The following is a 20,028-nucleotide window of genomic DNA, read 5'->3' as shown; positions in this document are numbered from 1 at the left end:
TTCTTCAATAGTCTCCTCCTCTTGGGCATTCTGGGCCTGCAGTGTGTGGGTGACATGATGTATTCTTTTCTCAGAAATTCAAAGGGCACAACGCTGTTCGCGTCCCAAACATTCTCCAGGACCGAGAGGCCTATCAAATCCAATGTCTTACACCCCGGAAGGGTTAGCTGTCCAGCCTGTTGACATTATATGTCAGTAATTTCAGTGCGAGCTGCCATGGTCGTTGATTGGGATCCCGCATGTCATCCCTCGGTTTCCCCCCAGGTCGGCCTTTTCCCCCCCAGGTACTGTGCGATGAGTAAACATTTGAGCCAGGTCCCAACTCCCACCCACCCTACCTTACCATGCCACAGTCTCTGAACATACTGCCACCCCAATTCACTGTGCATATGTCGCCCCACCGTTTTAAGTGTCTGACACTTTTTTGTCTATCTCTTGTACTGTATAGTGTTTCCTCTGCATTTGTGGCCGTGCCCGTGACCTTACCCCAGCCTCCTCTGTTGCTTCTGTCCGGGGCCCCTGTTTATGTCTGGGGAGACTTTAGTAGGAGGCTGTTTATCTTCCTGGTGCCCCAGCTGTAGTCTCATCTTTGGTGGTCTTCTGCTCTTGAATGAGGGCCTGCCATTTATTTGCTGTCTTTGAGGATCTATCTCTCTTGATCTCTGCCACTACTTTTTCTTTTTCCAATTTGGCTTGGTCTTTGGTGGGTGCCACTGTGGTAGGTTTCTGAGCTCTGCTTATCCTCTTCCTTTCCTGCTATTGCTCGGTTGAGTGGGCAGCACTCTGCCATCCTGCAGTGGGTAACCATGATGCTCCAGCCAGTCCCACTCCTCCGCTGCTTTTGTAAAGAAGGAAGCTGTGCCTTTTCCAATGTCTCTTAGCTGTGCCAGGAACATTATGGCACAGGGTAGCCCCAGCTAGCGCAGGTGTTGCTTCACTCCAAGGAATGTTTAGCATGGCCTCTATAATGCTGTAGTGTAGTAGGGGTAAATATGTACCAAGTTCCCAATCACTGTCCAGGTGACGTGCCCTCGCTTTTTGCAGTACTGCAACCTGGTTACAACAGTCTATCCACTGTGGCTCATGGAGGCGCCCCGGGCCGTGGCAGTCAGCGCAGTGCTCTATGAGCTTGTTCCACTGTAAAACAATGGGATGTTTTCCCTTTTAGCACCACCCACTCTAGTAAGTCCTCAAAAAATAACTCTATAGCATGCTCTTCTGCCGTTCAGGTAGGTTGACCAGGAATACGTTATTTCAAAGTGATCATCCTTCTGCGTCGTCCACTCTGTCCCCGAGTAAATTTATTTCCTTCTCTACCGAATGTATGCAGGTGGCCTAAGCATCTATACCTGATTGTGACTGTGCCAGCGCTGACTAACAGTATCATCTTCTCCACTACCTTTGTGTTGTTGGCTCACAGCAGCGCCGCATTCTGCACTACATTTAAAAAAAATATCTAGGGCCATCTTGGTGTGCTGTATAGCCGCTAGTATGATGGCTGTGTGTGCCCCAAGGTCTTGTTCTGCTTGCACCCCTGTCGGTGAGATCTTATCTGGTGTCGGGTGGGGTGTCTCCATCCCTTGGAGCAGTTTGGTTGTTTTTGGTCTCACCATCTTGGGGCCGTTGGTCCTAAGGAGCCAATTGCTGGCCGAATAAGGCAGTTATATATCCCGGTCGAGTCGGGTGTCCAGGGTTGAGTTGGTCACAGTGTTGCCTTGGGTGGTTTCGACGTCAGAAGCCAGTGCTGGTGTCATTGCCCACACCTCCTCTTCCGTCTTCTCTCCAGGTATAGTACACTGGTGGGCCCTTCCCAGTCCGGCTCCACCACCACACCCCAGGCACGGGCATCCTCAACAAGACAAGCTCCCTTCCTCTCCCCTTTCCGTCCTGGGACTCTCCTCCACGCTCTGCATCAGTGAGCAGTGGAGTTCATCTCCTGCGCCGTGGCCAATGCTGCCTCGCTTTGCTGATCTGTTTTCCCCTGTTGTCGCCTGCGGCGCTGTGTGACCCTGCACTGTTCCTCTCGAGGTGCCATGGCTCCCCGCCTTACTGTTGTGTTTCCATCTAGTTGCAGTTTGTGGGAGGCTCATGTGCTAGGGGCCAGCCCATGTTGTGGTGCTGTTTCACCCTTCGCTTCCACCTCTTGGCCCCCTATCTGTTTCGTTTCTACCCTTTCCCTTCAGCTCACTAGGCCAGCGATGTGCCCTCATTGCTTCGCTTTGCCTTTTGAAGGGGGGGGGGGGGGGGAGGGGGAGGTAACGCTCTGGTTGAGCGCTGCATGTCCGTTTGCCGCAGGGAGGTGTCTGGAGTCGGGCTGTTCTAATTGTGCCTTTATCACAGCAGGCTGCCTCATCTCCTCGCCATTGCTTTGCCTGGTCTATTCTGGCTAGTGCTTTGTCTCTTCTCCTGCGCACTGATGAGCACAATTCCAGAGGGAGGGGGGCCCGCACAAGTCTGGGTGGCCACTGTGCAAGGCTTACCAGGCCCCTACAGATATAGCTACTTTATCTGTGACCTGGCAGCCTCCAGCTGCGTGTTGTTTCTGCATCAGTGTCGGGGGTTGTGGAGCATCCATTTGCAGGCACCGGGCTACGTACGATGTCCTTCCAACCCCTGAGGTGTGACTCCACTCTCGGCATGGTTTTCGGGGCAGAAAAGGGGGTGGAAGGATGATGCCTGTTGTGGGCCCGGGGCACCAGAGCTCAGCAATGACACTGCCATATCCAAGCATCCCTGGCCACCCCTCCACCCCCTAAAACGCAGGTAATTTAAATGGTGAAATTTTGCACCTACCAACATGGTGCACCAATAAGCATCACTCTTTTACTTATTAGCAAATCTAACACACCCCTTATTTGAGCTATCAATGTCCAGGCAGGAGTAGGCAAATAGCCTACACATTGTTCTCCTTCACAGATACACCAAAGCTGTCCTTCAATCCTTTATTGTGGCTCCAAGCTAAGACATGCATCAACTTAACAACTCTTTGTATCGCACACAAAGCGCTACATGCCCCGGCCCACTTACCTCTGGAATTTGGCCAGCAGATCCCATGCTACCGACTAGCTATGATCTTCAAACGCCTTGCTCCTTCTAGTTGTACCCAACCCCAAAATGTAATGGCATTGCCCTGGAACTTGAATATCTGGTGCAATGACTTCAAGCCTGGGGAACTTCCTCCCAGCAGAAATAATAAAAACAATATGCCCTTCCTCAAATCTCTGCTGCCGACCATTTCGCCAGTTACTTACTTAACCACCAATAACTCTCTCCTCTATACAACTGATCTTTCATCTAGTTTTGAAAAGGCTTCCAGACTGCAGAAGATTGCATTAAATGTACCCCAAATAAAATGAATACTTTACTTTTGTAAATATTCACCTTTTTCATGTTCTCAGAAGGCCCATCCTTGAGGCTGAGAGTAGCAGTTGAATAGGTCTGCGGTCCTGATAGAAACACATCATCCTGACATGGTTCTCCGGTGTTGCCTGGCTGAGGGTGCTTAAAGAGGGAATTAAAAACAGCATTATACACAAAAATTGATAACTGTATTTAAACAAAAAAAAGCTACTGATCTTAACAAATGACATCTTTAATCAGTTTAGAGAGTTTTGCTACCCTTTTTTCAAATATAATCTTGTTTTGCCAGGTATGTATATGATTTGCTGAACAGATAATGCACATCCTGACTCATTTGGCCTGAAAATCAAGAGTACAAATGTTATACTCAGGAAATCACTTGTAGTGCTACTTAGAATCATCAAAGTAAAAACATAAGGTATGTATGGCTGCTGTGCAAACATTGGCATTATCAGCAAGCACTCTTAATTCTGGGCAAGATTACCTAGTATCTGTATCATGGTTGCTTAATACTGGACTAATGACTCCCAGTGCTTAGTTCCGATCAGCAAGTACGTTTCCGACTGTTAGAAGTTGGCTCCTTAAATAGTGGACAAAAATTAGGTACCCTGTGCAAAGAGGCCAAGCAAACCACAGAGACACAATCACAGAGACACAGAGACACAAATGACATCCCAAATGCTCAGTTTTGTGGTAGTGTGGTCGAGCAGTTTGGCACATCAGAGGGTAATGCTAAGCATGTAAGGCACACACTCATACTTTGATACATACTCAATAAAGAAATCAGACACCAATTTATAAAGATAACACTTACTTTTATGTGAACTTTGATACCAAGATCACCGGAATCAAGTGACTATTTTTCGAGATAATGAGTAATGTTTACAGTTTCTAAAAGTTGACAGTGCATTTTTTGGTGCAGTGATGTTATACTATGGGGGTAAAACATGTACGGCATTCAGACACTTTATTGTGACTTACTGTACTCCAAGACGTAAGGTGAATATGAGGCAGGGTCCAAGGCCACACCAACAGATCACCTTGGGAGGCTTATGGGCATCTGGGTGCAGAGATGAGTTACGACATTGGGTGTTCCATTCCCTTCTATGGGAACCGCTCCAGTTGTGAAGTTTCTGCTTGTTGGGACTGGAAGGTCAGTCCGTGGGAACCCACAAGGGGGCTCAGCCCTTGAGGTCCTCTGGCACATGGGTACACCGTTGGTTCATGTCTCCTTGGGCTGTGGGGCTCCGGTGCATTGGGTGGTGTCTTTTGGCATCGGACCTGGTGCTGGAGATACTCGTGGTTGGAGAGGGCCCACAGAACCAGGCTGCAGGCATAGGCTGGGCATCCAGTCTGCCCAAGCCAACATGTAGGCTCCGATCTCACGAGGCTGGGAGACATGGGGACACCCTTGGTCCTCCTCTTCTCTGTCCGGGGCAGATGGGTGCAGAGGCGTTGGGCCTGTCTTCAGGTCATTCGCGGTTGCAGGAGGACTGCAGAAATAGGCTGCAGGCACTGTTAGAAAGTCCACAGTGGGAGAGCTCAAGGTGGGCTTGGTCTCTGGAGGGCCTGGTAACCACGCTGACGCCGTTGGCCCACTTCAGCTCGGGCTAGGTGGCTCGGATGCAGTGTGATGTCCGACGTCTGGTTTTTGGTGGTCCCAGTCCGCACAGTTCTTTCTTTGGGTGCCTGCGGGTGCAGGGAAGCAGCTCCTCTGCACCAAGGGAGTTCTTCTTGGCGATTTGCGAAGCACTTGCAGCTCTCCCGGTTTCTTGGAGGCGGCAGTGGCAGGACAGGTCAGTTGGTCCTCGAGGGTCAGGTGCGGCAGGCCGGCAGGGTTGGCACCAAGTCAGTCATGCTCCTCAGGTTTAGGGTCGGCAGGCTTCCTATTCACTCCTTCTTTTGTGCCCAGCTAAGATCTGGTGTCCTGGTGTCAGGCGATCCTCTAAAAACTCAATTTAGGGGGCGTTAAGAGTAGTAGCCAATGGCCTACTTACCCTTGGGGTCACTACACCCCCCTAGATGACTTCCTTTGTAGAGTGGGCATCACCCTGTCCCAGAATTCCTAATTCGCAAGATGGTGGAATTCTTAAGGCTGTGTGCATTTAAGGCAGGTTACTATATTGGGGTGTCTGGCCTGAAAAGGCAACGTGCCTCCTTTATAGCTAACTTTTCCACCTGTCCAGGTGCCAGATGGGCCCTGGGGCAGGGGATGCCAACATCTTCTTCTGAGGGAGGCCAGATCAACATACCAGAGGCAGTGGGCTGCTTTGGAGCCTCTTGCCTTGGTATCCAGGTCATCCTGCAGGGAGGAGTGTGCAACACCCCTGAACGAGCAGGCTTTGTTCCAGACCTCTATAGAGCAAAGGGTCTCACCCCTGTGTGTCAGCTTCTCATTTGTTGATGGAAGACTCGCTAGAACTAGTCAGTGAGCTCGCCAGCAGCTGGTAGGTTTTCAGGGGGCACCTTTAAGGTGCCTTCTGGGTGTATGTATTAACAAATCCATCACTTGAATTAGTGAGGGTTTATTAATAAGAGATGTTTGATACTAAACATTCTTATTTTCAGGAAAGTTATCATGTAGCTGGGGAACTCGTATTGAACAGTCTCCAGCACATGTATTTAAAATGGCTTCCCTACACACTTAATATGTCTAAAAATCGACAAAGACATAGTAGAGGCATATCTGCTCTTGCAGATTGTTCCACACATGTAATAAAATGCAGCTGGCCTTAGGGCTGTACGGCCTGCTGTAAGGGTGACTTACAAATATTACATGCAGTGTTTAGGGGACATTGCAGACAGACTGTGTGCTATGTTGTAATTTCACTTTTGGGAGCACCTTGTCATGTAGCCTGCAACGGCAGTCTGCATGAGGCTGGTGCTGGGTCCCTAAGAGTGGCACAAGTTGTGCTACAGCTCTTAGGGGCCCTCTTCAGTACCCAGGGTTTAGGCATCAAGGGTACCATTTACTAGGGACTTACAGAGGTGCTAAAGAGCCTGTGAGTAGGTGTCTTGTTTTGGGGGAAAGAACACTGGCACTGGGGATCTGGTTAGCAGGAACCCAGTGCACTTTCAATCAAAGTTGAATTAAAAACCAAGCAAAAAGTTGGGTTGGGGGGTACTGCAACCAGAACTTAGCTTCCTACACAGGTTGCTTGAACACTTCCAAATACAATTATTTAAGCAGGACACCTACTCTTAATTAGTTGAATTTGAAACCAAGCTGCATTGCGGTCTCTTTAAATTTCCTTACAAAGTGCTATGGAGTCACTTGGATCTGAAGCACTAGAAAAACCTATGTACTAAACGTACTTACAATTCCTCATTATCGCTGTTCTATATTTGGAAGATAAACAACGATCATTGGTTTAGAGGCATTTAAGGGATGGCACACTGCCTGCTTTTGAAACAAACACCAAACTATCATCCTAAAATTTCAAGAGTGGAAATAGTAAACCTGCACTGGCCAAGAATCCCTAGTATAACTTAGGACAGCACATCAAGATCTCATTTTCTTCTTCTTTCGTTGTGGAAGTACACTCACCCCAGATATCATTTAATCAGCTGAATACCTGTACAACAACAGTGTCCCATACAGCTGTGGGTTAGACAGATGCATGCTGGATTCTTAGGCTAATCTCTGGCAATGTAAATGAGTTCCAAGGATATAAAATCGGCTTTTGGGGGCATCATGAAAATTAAAGATGTATTTGAAACCCTGGAGATCCCCTTGGGCTGCCTCATCCAAGTACCAAACAGCAGAAAAAGTCCTATCAGATCTCATAACAACATCTAAGAAAATCATTTAGTCTTTTCTTAGTTCTGTTGTCTTTCTCTGCATTAGTAGGCTCAGTCCATCAATGTAATCTGGTTTGATGCAAACCATGCTACCTGTGTATGAGGCGGAGCTCTGACCAGCCAAGACCTCTTTGATGGAGGTTCTTATTCATTGCCAAACCTCAATGTCAACTAAATACAAATGCTTCCAGGCATGGTGGTCATGCCCAAAGCAACAGGCTATATCACACTCACTCCTGTGACAATCTCTTGTCTGTTTTTAAACCCAGAGTAATATTAAATTCCGTAAAGTGGTTGTTGCTCCCTCTTCCGACCCTAACCACCTTTTGCCTGGGCAAGTGTACTGACCAGCATCTGTGTCCAGGGTGCACCCAGCGGGTACCGAGGTCAGGGTACTAAGCACAGGCTAAGGCCACATGGAGGTACTTGTGTGGCGTTCCGCCACTCCTTTGCTCTTTGCTTGCTGGACATGACTGCAAGAGGACTCTTGTGGACTGAAGGCCTTGCAACTCTAAATGGCTAGCAACCGAAAGAAGTAAAGCCATTAAATAGCTGTATGACTGCATTTGCATCTTACATGCAGTGATCTCTTGTTATATGTATTTAAAAGTCTATTTTTGTACACCACTTGTACACTGCTCCCTCTTGCTTACACGCAATTCTTGTCTTGTGTACAGCTAAACAGCTGACTTTCTAAAACTACATTACAGTTTCTTTGTATTCAAAGCTTGCTCTACCTTTTGGCACAAAACGTTAAAATAAATAATCTTGGATATGTATTTAATACACTCAAAGTGTAAGAAATCATATCAATTCATGAGAAATATTTGAGCCTGGGAATCTTTTCTGCTCTTTATGCATAAATTACCCATAAGGTGGAGGGAAACACTGTAACTATACATTTTCAGATCAATGTCATAGAAAATGTATAACAATGCTAAACCGTCGCCAATTACCTTATCTATATAGTCAGTGACAAAACATTCCATATAGTAATACATCAAAGTGCTATTATGCTGTACCACATGTAGCTAACAGCTGTCATCATATGCACTGTATAGAAGACACACTGCATAACCACGGCCTGAAGAGATTATACAGGCTGAAGTGGTGCCATCATAAAGAATACCTTCAGTGTGAAGCCAGCAATTGTGGTGAATCCATATTTGTTTTTATTGGGAAGCAGGAGATTAGCTTAGTCCTTGCAGGCCAGTGCCCCGTTCACCTACTGACTTTTAACCTACTTAGCTTTCTCTGTCTTAGCCCATTTATTTTGATCATTTCTTTTAAGATGGCTGCTATTGTTTACAGTTAGAGAAATGTTTTGATTTGCGTTCTCAGTGCCACTCTGTGAAGGAGTCACTATCAGCGTCAAAATTAAGTGATGTAAGTCGTGGGTTTTCACATCATGTCCCTTTCCCACTTACGTGTGACAGGAACATAATGTACTTTTGGTGGGAATCATTTACATAATTGCTGCCAAAAGCCTGCCCCTTATCTATTGTTTGGGAACATACCTGTGTCAGGGGTCCTACAAGATCTGTAAAAATACATCTTACTCAGACAAGATTATCAGAGGGATTCCTACCAGATGCCATCTATGCTGCACGTCACCTCGCTGCAGAATTCAGCTTTGTCTGACCACGGTGTCTAACATAGGTAATGAGGGTTGGGGGGCACTTTCTCATGGACATGGTACTGCCATATTAGGTTTATTACACCTGGCTCATTAGGTCAGGGATTAGGATCTCTATGCTAGGGATTTTACATTTCATGTTTATTGTAAGATGGTGGGGGTCATTGCATTCACGACTCTCATCTTTACAATCCTGCTTCTTTTATTACGCATCATCCTAATCATTGCAGCTCTTGCATTTGACCGTAGATTGCAGTCTTTTCAATAAATATATTGAAAATTCTCCTGCATTTCCAGCATTACCTGTGTGAAACTGAGAATTGTTACTAATGTGAGAAAAGGGTAACTTGCGTTCCACCATGATTTCCCTGAGATGTCGCAATTTAGAGTCCTGTTTGGGTTTTTGGTGAGGTATCACTTGTATGCCGGGAGGGTTGGGCCGACAGTTGCAATTTGTTGTAGGATTGGCCTCGTCGACTAGAAACAAAAGTGCTGTCATCCATAAACCAGCACTCTCGCCTAGGAGCAAGAGTCCAACTATGAAACAGTTACCACTAGAAGTAACTTCTTGCCCCTCAAAAATTACAGTGATAACAAAGGCTGATAATTTGTCACTCACAAAAATAGATACCCTTAAATACATACAAATGAGATACAAATCTGCAGGACCACTGTCAGTGGTAACTAGACACCATCACAAGGATTACATAGAGTAAGGCTGCTGTAATTCCACTTACAAGTCATACATACCAATCCGCCTCCATGTGTGATGTTATGAGGAGTACAGTGGAAGGAACTTATTGCCCCATTGTCAATATAATCGAAGAATTTCAACGTTTAATATTTTGGAGCGTAAACATAATAATCCTTCATAGTTGCTGAAAACAAAATTTTAAAGAAGGCAACCGCAGTGCATGTTTCAGACAATCCCAGCAGCTTTCATTTGTCCAATGTGCCTGTCGAACAAGACCCACACCCTGTCATCTGCCCACTCTGCGAAAGCTCAGTCACTGTGCACCCTATATTTTATTGAGTTTATTTCTCCTTCTCCTGAACTTATTAAAAAAAAGAAGTTTTGCACCTATCAGAAATGGTTCACAAATTTTATCTTTCAAATCCACCTTCATCCCAAGGAAAAGGGATTCTTAATCTATTTCCCCATTACATGGTATGATCAATATCCCCCTCCGCCCTCGCCATGTGTCGGATTGTGCTGACTCTACATCAGCCCCCAAGCACATTATTATGCCAGAACGTCATCTTTTACCTAGAAGGGAAAATTCACATTTGAGGACCATAAACTAGGGTTTCTGCTCGTCTTTCTTAACTTGCCTCTAGCAGTTTAAAGTCACTACAATGGCTTAATGTATTTTCATTTCCATCTGTTACAATAAACAGCTCTAACCTCACAATAAAACATTTTTAAAAAAAAGATGATCTGAGGGGTGTGGCCAAGCCGGCAATGGAGTCGGACGCGTAGCCCGGAGTTCCGTTGGTGGTTGCCTTGAAAAAGTGGGGTAAATATCCTGAAACTGGCCCCCTGAGCCCATACATGTGATCTAGGTCCCCCAATAGTTTCCGGGCACCGGCGGAACAGAAGGTGGAGCTGGCTACCAGGGGAAGACGGGGCAGGCGCAGGAGCACGCATAAGGATGCACTGAGGCGGCCGTAGGACACGGTGACTGAGCGGCGCGGCGGCAGAGGATCAGAAGGAGGATGTCTCCCCGGTCAGAGCCCAGGGGGAGCATCGGAGGAGAGTGAATCCGAGGCAGCTTGTGCGACGGGTGGCAGCTTGGCCTTGGTGTGCAGGAAGCAACGGCGCAAGCGGGCGTTGCGAGGCCGTGGCAATCATGTCGGCGAAGCCCAGCAGAGAGATGCTAGGACTGGTCGGAGTCTCCGAGAAAGTCCAGGAGGTAGTGTGTGCGCACCTCCACCCACCCCCTCACCCGCCATTTCAATGGAGGTTACTGATGGATGTCCTCTCTCCTGCGTACCTTCCTAGGACAGCGACAGTGAAGAGCGCACCCCCTCCAAGTCCCACCTGGACCAGTATACAGCGTGCGGGGTGATATTGGCAACTACCCCGCGGGCATAACTGGTGCTAGATAGGGGAACAGGGGAAGAAGGTGACCCAATGGGGGTAGCTGGGACCTTCTTCACCCCCCCATCCCTTGCTGGGAGTGAAAGCCCTGTCCCTGCGAGGTGGTGGGGGCCACTGGGGCCTGGATGAGACTGGCTGGCAGTGAGGAGGCAAAGCTGGTGGACATTGGCACAGGAGACGTGAGGACAGACAGTACAAAGAATTACTGAGGGAAGAACCCCTAGTCTGGGGATCTCCTGACGCTCCCCACTCCACCCCGCCTGGCTGAATTGATAAAGCCTCACTCTCCCGCTGCAGTGCCGGTTAGGGCTCATTGAGAGGTGACATCGGTGTGAGACCATGGAGAAAAAACGGGCTGGTAAGAAAACACCAGCAGAGAGTGCACCCCAGGGTGCTTCATGAGACAATGAAGGAGGGAATGTGTCCCTGGCACAGCATACCACAGCGGCCATACAGGATACCAAGTTGGCCCTAGAGACTCAGACTGTAATACTTGCGGGGGAGGTGGGCCTTCTGTGAGAAGACCATGGCAAGTTAAAGAATCACATCAAAGAAACATAAGATATGTTGGGGACATCGGTCCCACAGGTGAAGGAGCTCACGCAGAAGATGGCACTCATGAATAACAAACTGAAGATGATGGCAAGTAAGCTGGAGGGCGCTGAAAGTAGGTCCCCTAGACAAATTATCCATCTGGTGGGGGTTCTAGAGAGGGTGGAATGTCCATCACTGGACTTATATATAGAGACTTGGCTGAGCGATGTTGTGCTGGGAAGAACGCCCTCCAAATTTTTCTTGGTGGAGCGAGCCCACAGGATCCCAGTGGTCCCTCCACCACCAGGGGCGTATCCGATGCCGATAATAGTGAGGCTAATTAATTTAAGAGATCGAGAAGTGATCCTTCAGATGGCGAGGAAGAGGGGTCTTTGGAAAATTGAAGGAAAGGAGATAAATGTCTATCCAGACTACACGAACCTGGTCCAGAAGCAAAGGGGTGCCGTTGCCCCACTTAATAATGTCTTGCAACAGCTAAACTTAAAATATGCACTTGTGTACCCAGCAACAAATAGGATTTAACACGGTGGAAAACATACTTTCTAATGTCACCACAGGAGGCATGGAATGGCTGGAGATACACTGACTTCACCACAACAACAGACCCGGAGAGGATGGCAACACAAGATGGACAAATCGAAAGGAGAAACGAAGGGTGTCAAAAGCCCAAAAGGGTTCTGCTGCTGCTATGACACAGGAGCAAATCAAGGCGGCACAGGTGAAGACGCTCCAAGAGCTCACGGGGACACACGGGACCTACACATTCAACAGGCGGAGGGGGCTCACCACAGACACGGGCGGAAGTGCCATTGAACAGTCAGGATCGGAGGAGGAACAGCTTCTGCAGGTGTCCCCGATGGGCTGACAAACAGAGGTCTAACAATGCTTGAAACAGAAATGGCCCAACCGGAGGAGGGAGTAGTTTTGGGGGGCGGGGGGATGCCAGGATGGGTTGATTTTTCTAATAAATCTACTGGTTGAAGGGATAACTTACAATGGTACAATGGGGGTCTATGAAGAGAGAACCTTGAACATATAGCAAGACTATTGACGTTTGAATCACTACTATGTCTGCTGAGAGGCTATCTCTCTTGACATGGAATGTGAACAGATTGGGGCAAAAACTCAAACGGGGTGTAGTATACAAGGCACTCTCTAGGTTTCATTCCAACATGATTTACTTACAATAGACCCAACTCATAGATATGCAATATAGGGCCATGGAAAGGGGGAAATATAAGGTAGTGGGACACGTGCAATATACATCGGGATCTAGGGGATTCATGATGCTTATATGAAAATCCCTCCCATTTCACCCTGCCCACACATGGGTTGACCCTGATGGCTGCTACGTAGCAATATTGGAGGAATAAGATAACACCTCTGTATTATAATTCACTGTATACCTACCCCAGGGATTACAGTGTGAGGTGCTCCAAAAAATAGGTGCAATACTTATGGCAACCCCACCAGTTCATATACTAATAGGTGGAGATCTTAACCTAGTAATCGATTTGGGGTTGGATGGAACCAATAAATTGCAGAAAGGGCACCCAGTCACTGATAAACTGGAAGGGTTCACATACTGTGGGCCTTAGTGATGTGTGGAGAATCTTGTATAGACAGGAAAGAGGATATTCATATTATTCAGCTGCTCACAATGTCCACTCAAGAATAGACTACTTGTTCACCAACGCAGATCTATTACATAGAATTAAAGAGGCAGCATACCTGGCCCGAGAAATTAGTGATCATGTTATGTTGCAGATCGCTATATCCTTGGGAGCCTGACCACCGGCAGGTGGGTGGAGGATAGAAACCTGGTGACTCCAACACACAAAAGTGGTGAAAGATCTAGGACAAGTGTCCCAACACTATGTTACAGAGAATACAGGCTCAGTACAGAGTCCAGTGACCTTGCGGGGAGAGTACAAGGCCACCTTTTGAGGGGTGGCCCTAGTGGGGGAGGTGGGTGATAGAAGAATAGACAGAAAAGGCTACTCACATTTGAAAATCAACTCATAGCATTAGAGTATAGATATGCAGTGTCACTGGATCAGGAAACAAAGAAAGAGAAGATGCAAAAAGGGGAGAAATATAACGTAGTGGCTAAAGACGAAGTAAAACACCAATATCTTTTCAAAAGTGAACGCCTCTACAAGGCAGGTTAAAAAATAGGCAAATTATTAAGCTGGATAGGCATGAATGGACAAATTGACTCAATCATCAGAGATTTACGGACAAATAAGGAGGAGATAATTAGAAAGACCAAAAGGTACAATGGAAGAATTGGCTTCCCAATTGGCAGAATTCTATGAATCCCGCATAACCATACAAAAGGAGGAAGTAGACACCTTCATCACTTATTGTCCCATGGCACAATTATCCCCCTTTCAGAGCACTGAGTTAGAGGAGGATATCACTGAAGAAGAATTGACAGAGGCGATGGGGCAACTGCAGATGGGAAAAACCCTGGGACCGAATGGGTTTCCGATTGAGTTCTTTTGAAAACTGCTTAAGTGGACAATACCACATTTGCATGCAGCTTTACTAAAGGCCTTCGAAATTGGGGCACTCCCCAGATATATGAGATCGTCAACGATTGTACTGCTGCCTAAACCTGGCAAGCCCAGGGACAGGAGGGATTCTCATCGCCCGATCTCACTATTAAACAATGATTTCAAAATCCTAGCTAAAGCGCTGGCGATCAGACTCAGGATAGTATTGACTACCCTTGCCCATCTGGGTCAAACTGGGTTTATACCTGGCTGCTCCACAGCACTGAATCATCTCCGGTAGCTTCATAATAATCTGGCTTTGAAAACAAACTCCACCAAAGGGAGAGACATACTTTCCCTGGATGCTAATAAAGCATTTGAATCAGTGAAATGGAGGTACATTTTTGGAATCCTGGGAAAAATGGTCTTTGGCCAGAAATTCCAGAGGTGGATTGGGTTAATATACAACAACCCCATCACAAAAGTGAAAGCCAATGTCTATCTCTTGCGAGAATTTAGACTATTTAGGGGGACAAGACAGGGCTGCCCTCTGTTGATGATGCTCTTTGAGTTGGCGATTGAGGGCCTGGCCAACTGGACTAGGATGGATGCTCTATTATGGGGATGGCTGACTAACAGTTGTAAAGAGGAATGTCTTTCTTTGTACGTGAATAATATCCTGCTATATTTAACACAGATACCCTCTCTGGTCAGACGATTGGGCCATATCTTAAGGTTGTTTGGTGAAGTCTCTGGGTTTGGAATTAACTGGGATAAATCGTTGCTATTTCTGGTGGAAATATGGACACCTGGTCAAGTGCTGGCATTGCCAGTGAGGGTGGAACTAGACAGATTTAAGTCTCTAGGTATTTGGGTCACATGTCGGCCCTCCCACTACTATGATGCAAATCTGTTCCCCCCCTTCCTCAAAAGGTTTGAAACAGAGGTTAAACACTAGCAATCCCTTCAGGTCTCTTTGATGGGAAGGGCTGCACTATTTAAGATGGTGACTCTTACTCCTTTTCTTTACGTTCTGCAGAGCTCCTCTTATCCCATTCCAGACTTGTTCTTTACCAGAGTGGATTCTCTGGTCTGCACACTTCTCTGGTCAGACGGGCAGCCCAGATTTGCTCTTTGCACACTGCAAAGGTCAAAATATAAGGGGGCATAGCCCTTCCCAATATCCGGAAATACTATGAAGCGGTGTTCATGGGAGGACCCGGTGTTCAGGGTAAACAGGAGGTCAATGCACAATAATAGCTACCTACACTGGTTATATGGGGGTAAATTGGGACCCGCATTCAGCGAAGCAACAGCGAAGGTCATTCATGACAGAAACTTACTAAAGAAATGGGGTTGGCCAACTGTCTAATTTCACAGACTTCTATATGGGAGGCACACAACTGCCTAAGGTGAATGCCCTGAGAGGCTTTAGGGGTTGTGACACCAAAGGGATATCGTTCCTGGACGAAATATGGGATGTGAATGGGGTGGTACCATTTCACACCTAAAAACAGAATACAAAATGTCTGATGCACAATGGCCACAATATGCCTGGCTGTGGTTGGCTCCAATCCACAGTATCTCCGTAGAGCTGAAAACACAGGAAGATGCTCTACTGGAGCTATGACTTTTGGAGGGTGAGATATCAAGGAAACTAATTTCTCTGAAATAAGGAACTATAATGAGAAATATGCAACCTTCACTAAACACATTATGGGAGAGGTGAAGAAGGGATTGTGGGAAGCTGGAGGAGGCTGATTGGGTAGAAGAGCTTATGTTCCCAGCAGAAGTAGCCATCTCGGCATTGCTTAAACTAATACAATTTAAAATACTGCACCGGGTGTACTATTCAAGACCTTTGCTTTACAAGATAGGGAAGGCAATTAATGTGAATTCTCTGAGGGGCTGTGGGGACACTGGCACATTTTATCACACCCTATGGAGCTGCCCTAAGATTGCAAGGTTTTGGAGGGAAGTAGGAAAGTCCCTGGAGGATACCATGGGGAACCCTTTGGGAACTGAAACCGGAAAGAGCACTCCTGGGAATATGCGGCCAAACCGATCAAACCAGGTATCAAAAGCTATTGATCAATCTTGGTTTCATGGTAGTTAAAAGAGACGCTGCCAGAACTGGGTATCTGGGACAATACTAGGATAAAATAAATGCTAAAAGAGTATGGACAGATGTCGAATAATGGAAAAGGAAGTATACCAGGACAGAGGTAAAAAAGAAATATGAGATAATACGGGGAGGATGGGAGGTAGGATAGGTACAATATTGGAACCCCAGATGAACTCTATGACTTGGTGCAAGACCCAAGAAATGGAGGGAGAGATGATGGCCAACAAGACACTGAATGGATACTGAAGGGACTACGGAAGTAGAAGTGTAGGAATGCTGATTGTTCACAGTGCTAGACCCCCATAGGTATGACTAAGAGAATGCTATGATAAACAAAGGTACAGAAGGGGAGGGGTGGGGGAGTGGTTCAGTTTTCTTTCATGTTTTTACTCTTCAATGCTCTCAGATATGTATGTATGTATCTTTGATTTTGTTTGAAGTACAACTCAAGTATTTCCAATGACCTGCTGGCCACTGACATCCAGGACCAGTGATGCAGACAAAGAGACCAGCCGTAAGTACCCCAGCCTAGCACACACTGGAGGGAAGGACATTAGTATACACACACACTCACAAACGCACAGTCACCATACAAACATGTGCAAGGGAAGCCAGGACAAGCTATGTAGCACCGACACCAACTGTGCCGTTGTAGAAGAATATGATTGGAAATATCAAATATGTCATGACAATAACTATATACAAAATGCCAGTGCATTAGTGTCCAATGTCCCGGCCAACTTGACTCCTGACTGCAATGTGCAGACCTCCACGGGGCAGGGGCATCAATGGGGCATGCAGGGACCTCAGGGATGGGGGTGATCAGGGTTTGTATGGGGGTCCTTCCTCTTGTTATTAGCCCCCCCCCCCCTTTACTGTCCTGCTTTCGGGAGGACGCCTTAGTCTTGCCCCTCTTTCCTGCCTTCTCAGGTGGGACAGCGGTGGAGGCCACCACAGCAGGGGGCCCAGACAGAGTGCTACCAGGGCTGGAGGTGTGAGGGGCAGGTGTGCCTGTTGTGGCAGCACTGCAGACTGCTAACTGCGGGGCATGGCCCAGCCCAGAGGAGGACAGGGAGGTGGAAGGCAGGGCTCTGGGAAGGCTAGCAGGGCGTTTGGGGGGGAACAGGGACTGGACCAGGAGACAGAAACAGGGAAAACAAATATTTTCTTAGGTGCAGCGGGTAGGTCAGGGGTAAGGCGTTTGGGAGAGAGGATGGTTGACAGGTGTGTACGTGGATGTGGTTTGGGTGCTGGTGCGTGGGTGTATGATATCTGTGTGCTGGGTGTGTGTTGGGTGGATGAGTGTGGGTGTAAAGGTGTACTGGGAGGAGGAGTGGAGGAGACACAGGGAAATGGCAGGGGGATGTGTGAGTGAATGCTGGGGTGGTGTGTGCAGGTAGGGTGGATGTGCTACATGTGGTTGTGTTGCATGAGGATGCGGTGTATGGGGGTCTGCTGTTGTGGTGACGGTGGTAGTGATGGCACATGTGGCTGGACTTGGGACTGATGATGGCGTGTCTTGCAGGTGTGAGTGGCGATGTGACTGCGAGGTGGGAGTCAGGGTAGGTAGTGGATGTTGTTGTGTGTGCATCTGAATGTTGGGTGTGTGCATGGCGGTGGTGGCGTTTGTGGTGCATGTGATTGTCCTTGCTTTCTGGGTCTGTTGGAGAGGATGCATGCTGGCATGTAAGTGTGCTTTGGATGGGAAATGGGAGAGGGATGTGGGTGTGGGAACAGGTAGTTGGAGGGGAGACGGAAGAAGAAGGAACACTGGCTGCCGTCAATGAGGAGGCCAGAGCCTGAAACAATCTCTGAAGGGCAGACAGGGCACCGTGAATGCCTTCCTGGAACGCATTTGAGTGTTGCATCTGGGATGCCAGTCCCTGGATGGCATTCACAATGGTTGTTTGCCCAACAGAGATGGACCTCAGGAGGTCAATAGCCTCCTCATTGAGGGCAGCAGGGCTGACTGGGGCAGGGGTACCTGGGGGGAAGGAGATGCCCACCATCCTGGGTGACCGGCCACAGGCAACTGGGTGGGGAGCTACAGGGAGGGCAGACCAGGATGGTGCAGGCTTAGGGCCTGAATATTCAACTACCACCAGGGAGTCACCATTGGAGGAATAATCAGTTGATGATGTAGATGTTCCTGTCTCCCCCGTGGTGCTCCACTCGCCCTCCGTCCCACTGGTCCCCTCGGCTCCGCTGGTATCAGCCTCCTGGGTTCCACAGGATGCAGCTTCCCTACTCGCCGGTGCCCCTTCTCCTTCACCAGATGATGCTGTTGCACACAAAGACAGAGGAGGAGAGGGAGGGAGGGTGGAACAGTGAGAGACAGGGTGGGAGAAAAAGAAACAGGGAGCAAGTGGTCATTGCCAGCACAACAGCCACACACAAGTCACTACAACCTACTCTAGTGCCATATCATTACATGCCATGCCTTCACACACACACATGCCACTGCTATGACAGCCCATGCGTGCCACCTCAGTCATGCACATGGTTCACTCACGCTGACATACAACGTATCCTGTACAGGATGAAAGCCATACCCTCAACACATGCCTGATCCACCACCGCTCTATAAGATCACTAGACCCAAATTTAATACTCTACGGGTGTTTAGAGGCAAACTTACACAGCCAAATAACCCAAGCACATATAGCTCTATGATGTGAAACCTCAGACTTTGCAGACTACACATACACTACATGCCAGAAGACAGCAGAAAGGGATATGGCCCCAGCAACACTGATTTGATAGTTGTGAGTATAATGTGTGTGAACTCCAGAAGCAAATACCCTGTCCACATCTAAGACCCTGCTATTGTACTACACAGTTGCCCTTTCCTCGATGCCACTGAGCAGTAAAGTTAACCTCAACTCACATCATGCACGGCATATGAACACTGGTATGTAGCACATCTGGCCTCTATGGATCACAAGCCTTGTCTGACAGTTGCTACCTAGCACACATTTCACAGTCTTCACACACTGCAAAGATACTCACCACATAACCTAGGTATGAATGTGAACTCACCCCCTTGTGGCTGCTGTGCTGCTCTCAAGTGCCCATTCACCCCAGGGTACACTTCCGCCAAAATGCGGGACATAAGGGGGGTCAGGGTCCGATGGGCCCCCCTTTCCTCGTTGGGGGGACGTCCCCAGCTGGGCCTCATCAGTCTTCCTCGCCCAGCACCTCAGGTCCTCCCACCACTTCATGCAGTGGGTGCTCCGCCGGATATGGACCCCCAGGGTCCGCACTTGCTTGGCGATGGCACGCCAGATCCCTTTCTTCTGATGGGCGCTCACCTGCATGGATGACACGGAGAGAAGGAGACAGTCATGTAGCAGGGAATCTTAGGGACTGCACTGGACACAACACATCCCCTGAACAGACGCACATTTTAACCTTCCAGTTGTCCTCACAGCCCTCAGCCAGGTCCTTCCACAAGTCACTCACCCTCGTCCCAAGGCCCCCATCCACATTCGAACCACTCATAGACAGTACAATCATAGTGCACTCGCCTGCTCGCCTGGTGCCCCATACAACTGGGTATACAGGGGTAGCACACCCTCCACAAGCTTCTCAAGTTCTTCCTGTGAGAAGGCTGGGGCCCTATCCCTTGCAGCACTTGGCATCTTTGCTACCAGTGACAGAACACCTTCAGCACACGCAGTGGAGGTCTTCTCAGCACGCGTGCTAGAAGTCAAGTGAACATGAGCACATGAAATGGCGGTCACGGCAGCGGCGGACATCACCGTCACAGCCGGCGGTGATCGCCATTGGCTCATATCTCCCATAGGCAACCATGCTAACCAATGAGGAGTTGTACGGCGGTAGTGACCACCTACCGCCATGACGTCTTACGCCGGTGGGATTCACTCACTTCCATCTGTCCTGAGCATGCAGGACAGGCGGCTGCCATTTTATTTCTACAATGAGTACAGAA

At 48.0% G+C, this 20,028-nt stretch overlaps 1 protein-coding gene across 6 annotated transcripts in view; it reads right to left on the bottom strand.

Annotated features, from left to right (window-relative positions):
- Positions 1-20,028, bottom strand: part of ERBIN (erbb2 interacting protein) — a 766,777-nt gene that overhangs the window by 36,727 nt on the left and 710,022 nt on the right. For all 6 annotated transcript variants that reach the window (XM_069222872.1, XM_069222909.1, XM_069222899.1 and 3 more), the window contains one exon: positions 3,382-3,501. In XM_069222872.1, the coding sequence (XP_069078973.1) occupies positions 3,382-3,501 (120 nt within the window). The remainder of the gene's footprint in view (positions 1-3,381; positions 3,502-20,028) is intronic.

This window comes from Pleurodeles waltl, chromosome 1_1 (genome assembly GCF_031143425.1).
Source record: "Pleurodeles waltl isolate 20211129_DDA chromosome 1_1, aPleWal1.hap1.20221129, whole genome shotgun sequence".
Classification (NCBI taxonomy): domain Eukaryota; kingdom Metazoa; phylum Chordata; class Amphibia; order Caudata; family Salamandridae; genus Pleurodeles; species Pleurodeles waltl.
The sequence above is the reverse complement of the archived record's forward strand: the minus strand, read 5'-3'. Positions and strand labels throughout refer to the sequence as shown.